The 7733-nt window shown below is 45.6% G+C and overlaps 1 protein-coding gene across 2 annotated transcripts in view; it reads right to left on the bottom strand.

Annotated features, from left to right (window-relative positions):
- Rundc1 (RUN domain containing 1) overlaps positions 1–7733 on the bottom strand; it is a 9495-nt gene continuing 1762 nt past the window's right edge. Inside the window, exons 2-6 of one of the 2 annotated variants that reach the window (XM_029483835.1) lie at positions 6156–6161; positions 4925–5083; positions 2920–3118; positions 2263–2379; positions 1–986 (exon numbers count right to left, since the gene is read on the bottom strand). In XM_029483835.1, the coding sequence (XP_029339695.1) occupies positions 121–986; positions 2263–2379; positions 2920–3118; positions 4925–5083; positions 6156–6161 (1347 nt within the window). In that variant the 3' untranslated portion in view covers positions 1–120. The remainder of the gene's footprint in view (positions 987–2262; positions 2380–2919; positions 3119–4924; positions 5084–6155; positions 6162–7733) is intronic. The other variant, XM_021176376.2, reaches the window with a different exon arrangement.

Here is a 7733-nt window from a genome sequence, read left to right as displayed (position 1 = left end):
CTCAGAAATCCGCCTGCCTCTGCCTCCCGAGTGCTGGGATTAAAGGCGTGCGCCACCACGCCCGGCCGACATCTATGTCTTTACAGCAAGGTGTGTGGGGGCTAAGGTTAGGCATTCTCATCAAAAGGCATCTTTGATGTTCTTGAGCTGGCGCACGGCCAAGTCTACAGGAAGGCTGAACTTGAGGCTGCTAAGGCGGCTGAGCAGGTTGAGGGCACTCTCAAAACCTGTGTGGACCATGTAGCTCCAGGGCTGGTAATGGGGCTCAATGAGGGACCCTGACTTGCAGATGAGGTTCACCCAGGACACCAGGCGCTGCTCATTCAGTGCCATGCACACCAATGCCTTCAGTTCTGAGTCAGCGCTGCGCTTGAAAGGGTCATGCTCTGTCAGCACCAGATGGATGGCTGTCAGAAGGCTCTGTTTGGGGGTCACAGCAGTGTCACCCATTATAGGCAGAGCGAAGGACTGTGAGAGCTTCCGGGCCGGGGATTCCACATATGCACGGCCATTCTTGGCATGGTAGTACTTTACAAAGAGCTCCCATGGGTGCATGGTCTCAGGGGCTGAGGAGAAAACTGGCAACAAGCAAGCAATGGGGGCCATGACAAGGCTCATCCCAGAGGAGGAGGCACACAGTCCATGGGCCAGCAGGTCCCTCACAGCCACTGTCAGCTCCTTCCTCACAACTGTGGTGAGCTCATCCTTGCCTCCCAGAGAGAGGTCCTGGAGGTTGGCCGAAGTGATGACATGGTCATGTGGCTGATGTCTCAAGGCTAGCTGCTTTACTCTGTCGACCGATACTTCTAGTCTTTTCAGTAAGGGGGAGTAGTCTCTGTCTGCCTGGCTCCTCTGCCACAAGGTTTGAGGGATCTGGCCCGTGGCACAGCCCAGCTGGCTAACAGTGAAGATCTGGAGCACAGCCAGCGCCCTCCGCATCAGGTGCAGCCCTGTCTCCCGGGCTTTCTTGGCGTCTTCTGCCTTTGCTGCTTAGAAAACAGCGAGTGACTCATTAGAAAGAGGTCGAAGTGACACAGGACATTCAACACATCACAAGCTGTGAGCAAGCCTTGCCTCTGAGCACAGTACAGATGTCATATGAAGGCCAGGATGTAACTGGACTGGCTTATCTTCAGCTGGTAATACAAGCTATAATTGAGATACTGTGTAGCTCATCATTTTTTAATATACAATTCAGCTCTTGTTCTTTTCAAACAGGATCTTGCCATCATGGCAGTCCTCACCCCCCAGCTTCTCTATTGCTGGGATTTCAGGCAGGCATACCATGTCCAGATTTGCCTCAAACTATCTTCTGCCTCTTCCTGCCTCAATTTCTGAAGTGGTAGGATTACAGGTGTATGCCACTTCTTTTTTTCCCCCAGCTCAGGCTTAAACCCAGGGCTCTAGGAACCCATCTACACTAGGCATGTACTAGCCACATCTCCTAGATCTGGTCATTTCAAAATTATACTTAGGAGCTGATCATCCGGGGCTGGTGAGATGGCTCAGCGGTTAAGACTGACTGCTCTCACAACCATCTGTAATGGGATCTGACGCCCTCTTCTGGTGTGTCTGAAGACAGCTACAGTGTACTTATTTATAATAATAAATAAATCTTTGGGACTGAGCAAGCAGGGTTGGGCAGAGCAAGCAGGGTTGGGCAGAGCAAGCAGAGGTCCTAAATTCAATTCCCAACAACCACATGAAGGCTCACAACCATCTGTACAGCTACAGTGTACTCATATACATAAAATAAATAAATAAATCTTAAAAAAAAAAAAAAGCTGTCCATCCATTACCACGATCCACATTTATTATCCCCAAAGGCATCCTGGGCCATATCATTTCCTCTCTCCCATTTCTTCCCAAGACCCAAGCAATCATTAATTTTAATCTCTCTCTCTGAAAACACCTATAATCCTACCTCTTTGTGTGAGAGAGAGTGTGAGTATGCATGTGTGTATGTGTATGTGTGTGTATGTGTATACACCCACATGTGCAAATACTCCTAAGGTTATAAGGTCAGAGGGCAACCCAAGGAAGTCTGCTCTCTCCTTCTACCATGTAAGTCCCTGGGAACCAACTCATGTCCTCAGGCTTGGCAGCAAGTGCCAGCACCTGCTGAGACAATCTCACTGTCCCTTCCTTTTGCCAGACAGACTCTCAATATGTAATTCAGATTGGCCTTGAACTCCCGATCCTCCTGCCTCCACCTTGCACTTTCTGCTTTTGTAGCCTGTGCGTTCCAGGAGCCGTACTTACCTTTGCCGGGTCCTGGGGGCAGTGTGCTGCCACCCACCCTGGTGGAGCTGATCCCCGCCTTCCCGCTGGCTTGGCACTCACAGTGTCCACCTGTCTGCAGGGGGCTTCCCACTTCATCTGTCGTCAGAAGTTACAAAAGCAAGACATGTATTTATTCCCCTCATAGTAGAATTTTACAGGAAAAAGAATAGTTAATGGTGTCTACTACATGATCAGAATGTTATAAATTATTGCGCTTCCCTGTGTGAGAGGTGCCTGGTACAGCACAGTTGGCTCAATAATATTTGCTAAGTAAGCGAGGAATGGATCATCCCCAGTAAGACTAACGGGGAGAAATCTGCTCAAGGCCATGAGGCCAGCGGTGGGCCTGAAGCACCTTCAGATCATGTTCTTTCCATCCTACTGTGGCAAACCTGAGAGGGCTCACTCTGTAGGCCAGCCTGGAACTCATACTATATAACAGGCTGACCTATAGCTGAATCCTGCCAGCCTCTGCCTCTCTGAATTCAAGGATTAAGGGCATGTACCACCATACCCACTTCAAGTCTCTTAAACACAGTAGGAACTGGCCCCTGAGATAGATGTTCTCAGTCCACACAGAACCACCACACTGTCTGTCTGTCTGTCTTTGCCTCCTCCTCCCAGACACTCCCTGACCTTGGATGAAGCTGATGAACATCTCAAGGTCCCGGATCTGGGTTTTCAGCTGCTCCACCAGCTGCTCTTTCACCCGAGCTGGGTTGACAATCTGAGCTACTGCTGCGTCCACACGTTGACGAAGCTCCTCAGTGGAAAGGGAACTGATGTCCTCATTCAGATTCATGTCCAGTTTCTTTATTAACTCATCGATGATCACCTATCAAGACCACAGCAATGAGTGTACCCTTTGCAGTTCTCAGCAGAGGGCATGGGGGGCGGGGGGAGAATCTTAGAAGGTTCTGTGCTCAAAGGGAAATAAAACCTGCACAGACCTCCCTTCCACTTCAGGAGAAACTGATGCAGCTGCTGATTAAGACAGAGCCTGAGAGATGGCTCAGCAGATAAAAGAGCCTATTATATAAACCCAGTGACCTGAGTTAGACCTTGGAGCCCACATAAAGGTCGAAGGAGAGAACGGGTGCTGTGCACATGTGCACACACACACTAATATGATAATTTAAGAAGAAAGATGGGTAGCCAGGCGGTGGTGACGCATGCCTTTAATCCCAGCATGTGGGAGGCAGACGCAAGCCATTTCTTAGTTCAAGGACAGCCAGGGCTACACAGAGAAACCCTGTCTTGAAAAACCAAAACCAAAAAAAAAAAAAAAAAAAAAGAAGAAGAAGAAAGATGGAAACACAGCCTCTCTTCTCCTTCCAGGGTAACAAGACCCCTTAGCTCAGGGCTGGGGATGAAGCTATTTGTAGAGTGCTTACCTAACATGAATAGAAACCTGGGCACACGCTCTCTGGTACCGTATAAAGTAGGTGGGAAGATGAACACCTGTCATCTAAGCACTTGGAGAGAGAAGACAGGAGGATCACAAGTTCAAGGTTATGCTTGATTATATAATGAGTATGGCCTAGGCTATATGAGACCTGTCTCAAAAACAAACAAAAGAAAACAAAACAAAAGAACACCTAATTCCTTTTGGTCAGAAATGGTACCTCTCATGAACTGTGAATTTAACAGGCCAGTAAGCTTTCACCCAGTAGAAGGGTGAATGCTCCAAGTGGCTAAAGAACCAATAGCCTCATATTTGGGCTAGAGAGATGGCTCAGCAGTTGAGAGCACTGACACGCTGTCACAGGACCAGGGCTGGGTTCCCAGCTACATGGTAGCTCACAAACTCTGTAACTCAACTTCAGCCTGCCACCATCCTCTGGCCTCCATGGGCAGTTCCTTGATAACCTTGATAGAAAGTATAGGTGGGCAAAATAATTATGCACATAAAATAAAAAGTAAATAAAATCCCCAAAGTTTAAAAAAAAAAANTGATAACCTTGATAGAAAGTATAGGTGGGCAAAATAATTATGCACATAAAAAAAAAAGTAAAAAAAATCCCCAAAGTTAAAAAAAAAAAAAAAAAAAAAAGAATGGGAGGCAGAGGCAGACAGAACTCGGAACTCTGAGTTCGAGGCCAGCCTGGTCTACGGATTGAGTTCCAGGACAGCCAGGGCTACACAGAGAAACCCTGTCTCAAACAAACAAACAAACAAACAGGCTCCAAAGCTTCATATTTGCTTTCTCTAAAGGCTTTTGAGTGAATATATACTTATTTTTTTCCTAGACAGGTTTTCTCCATGTAGTCCTGGCTGTTCTGGAACTCACTCTGTTGCCCAGGCTGGCCTTGAACTCAAAGATTTGCCTGTCTGTGCATCCCAAGTGCTGGGATTAAAGGCGTGCACCATCACTACCTGGCACTCACTATGTCTTAATTTCTCATGTTTTTTATTTATTTATTTATTACTGATGAAAACAAATGATGCAGGAACTTTGGAAGTAAGGAAGCAAGAGAGAGAGACTGGTTCCAGGAAGTAGCTATTTTTCCCTTTGCTTTGGACCCTGGGTTCTCTGTAAGGCCATGGGAGAAGTGCACTGGGCAGAGGCTATGCAGGAACACCACCAGCAGGGACACAGCAAGCATGAGAAATGCCGGAGTCGCCTCTGAGGTCTGCTCACCCGCTGTCTTTCCAAGACCACGGACTGCGGCAGGGAGTCATAACTACCCTCCTGATAGGCAAACGTCTCCAGGTCATCAAGCTGGGTCTTCAGCTGCAGAATCAATTCTTTCTGCTTCTCCCTCTGGGTTTCCAGGCGCTCCCGTTTCTCCTGTTCACTCTGTGATGACAAATATACTTGGGTCTATTTTACAGAAAAGAGAAGCCAAAGGCACTTAAAGACTCTCAGGCTAATAACGACTAGGGAAATACATAAGGCTTCAGTGAAACAACAGGCAAGGCAGGCTTAGCAGTAACAATGTGCTTCACCCAGGGCAACTGATTGCATCTGTGTTTTCATTTGGAACTTGATACAAACACGATGAAGCCTTTGCTAATAGGCTTGTTGTTTATAAAGGTCTAGTCAGGAGAGAGAAAACTTAGTAAGATGGCCTCCAGGAGTTAAAGGTGTTATCTTGTATGGTCAGTCGACAAAGCATAATTCCTCACTATTCTGTGCAAACCAATTTTTGCACGGCTGTCTGGGGGAACGAGCCAGGGGTGGTGCCTTGTGAAGATCAGAGGTTCATGTCCAGCATCCAGCATGAGCTAGATAGCTGCTTTGAGGGGGAGCTACAAGAGACTCTATCTCAAAAGGCAAAGCGGGAAGCTGAGTTATAGAGAAAGGCTTACATATATAGAAATCAGCCAGTTTTATAAAATGTCAAAGCTACTTGGAAAGGTTATAGCTATTTCTGTAAAACAGGAAACAATGAAATGTAAGTGCCTAAGGCATAGAAATACAGAAGCCAAATCACAGGGATGGGACGTTAACAGTGTGGTGTGTGGGTGTATGTGTGGGGAAAATTTCTGAGAACAACCCCTTTCTCCCTACCAGCTACCACATAGCTTCTGTCTTTATGTTATTAAGTGTCCTTTACAGGGATCAAGTCTTGCCAACATATTCTTTAGATACTGGGCCGTCATCATTTTGAGTACAAAAACAAAACAAAACAAAACACAAGCCAGATGTGATATGTACACATGTACTCCTCAGTGAGTTCCAGGCTGGCCTGGGCTACATATACAGACTCTGTCTTAACAACCACCACTGAAAAAAAACAACCAACTAAACAACCAAAACCAAACCAAAACAAAAAAAGGAGCAGAGGCACTAAACCACTCATAAATGTAAGGCTGCATTATAAACTAGGATCTACACAGTATTAAAGTCGCCTTAAAGTGTTACTTACCAAGCCCTCAAGCAGCAAGGTAGGAGAGGAGAGAGAAAAGACAAAAAAAAAAAAAAAAAGAATTATGTTTTCATCCAGCTTTGTAAAGAGCAATCCCCTCCCTTTAGCTTTGTTGGTGATGCCTCAGGATGCTCTCCAGCTCTTCCTGAGTGTTGCCGCTGTTCCTCATAGCCCCATTCTTTTCCTCAGCTACTGACTAGGCCTCCACTGAAAGCCTCCTCTGGTTTTCTCCAGGAAGAACAAGTCATTTCTTCCTTTGTATTGTATACACTTAGTCAGTATAGTGTTTGTTTAGGACTTGTCTCTACTAATCTACAAACTCAAGGACCTTGACTTTTGATCTTCAATACACCTAGAACTGTGCCCAGTATGGGTGAATTCTCAATATATTTCTTTCTTTTCCTTAAAAAAAAAATCTTTACATTTTTATTTTATGTTCCTGGATGACTTGCTCACACGTATGTCTGTGCACTACAGGAGTGTCTGGTGCCCACAGAGCCTAGAAGAGGGCACCCAGTCACTTGAACAGCATGTATAGACAGTTGTGAGCTGCTGTGTAGATACTGGGAACCAACCCTGGGTCCTCTGCAAGAGCAGCCTGCTCTGATCCACTGAGCCATCTCTCCAGACCTCATTACATATTTCTTTTATGTTTTTGGACTAAATTAGGTACAGAACAACAAACTCCAAATAATGAACTGGAGGAAATTGTCTAACTACCCAAAAGAGAAAGAAACAAAAACATAGTCTTATCTTTGTCATTCCTCTGTGAAGCCAATGAAAAAAGAAACCAGCTATAAATTCTGATTTGTTTCCATGACTACACCTGCCAAGTCTGTCACTCGCTGTCATCGTTATAGCATATTTGCTGGAATTATGCAAACAAGTTTATCAGCAAGACCAAATAAGTTCTGGGGCAAGGCAGGAAATAATATGTTTAATGTCCAGTACACATTGAGATAAAGTTGAAGGTAATTGGGAGAGACTGGGGAGATAGCTAACTTGGTAGTGTGCCTGCCTCGAGTGTACTAGGTTCTGGGTTCAAACCCAAGCACTGAATAACTCGGGATGGTCCACCTACTTATAATCTCAGTATCCAGAAGATGGAGGTGGGACGAGGAGAAATTCAAGGTTAGGAACACCAAGCCTGATGGCTTGTGCTTGAAGTCTAGAACTCACATTCTAAGGAGAGAACTAACTCCTGAAAGTTGTCCTCTGACCTCCACAAGTAGGCTGTGACACCAGCACTGTGCTCCTACACACACACACACACACACACACACACACACACACACACTAAAACCCAAAAAACTTCAAGATGATTCTATAGCAAGTTCTGGGTCAGAGAGCCTGTCTTTTAAAAAAATCAATAATAATAATCTTCAAGAGCTGAGGACATAGCTTAATTGGTGACAGAGTGCTTGTCTACAACATGCAACTTCCTGGGTGCTACCCCCAAGACTGTTCCCTTTGCCCCCCCAAAGAAGAAAAAGTATATCACTTTGCCCAAAGAATGTACTTAACAATACAGCTGCTTAATCGGCAGAGCGAGAACAATTTTTTTTTTTTTTTTTTTTT

Source organism: Mus caroli, chromosome 11 (genome assembly GCF_900094665.2).
Source record: "Mus caroli chromosome 11, CAROLI_EIJ_v1.1, whole genome shotgun sequence".
Classification (NCBI taxonomy): domain Eukaryota; kingdom Metazoa; phylum Chordata; class Mammalia; order Rodentia; family Muridae; genus Mus; species Mus caroli.
This window is presented reverse-complemented; position numbering and strand designations above follow the sequence as displayed.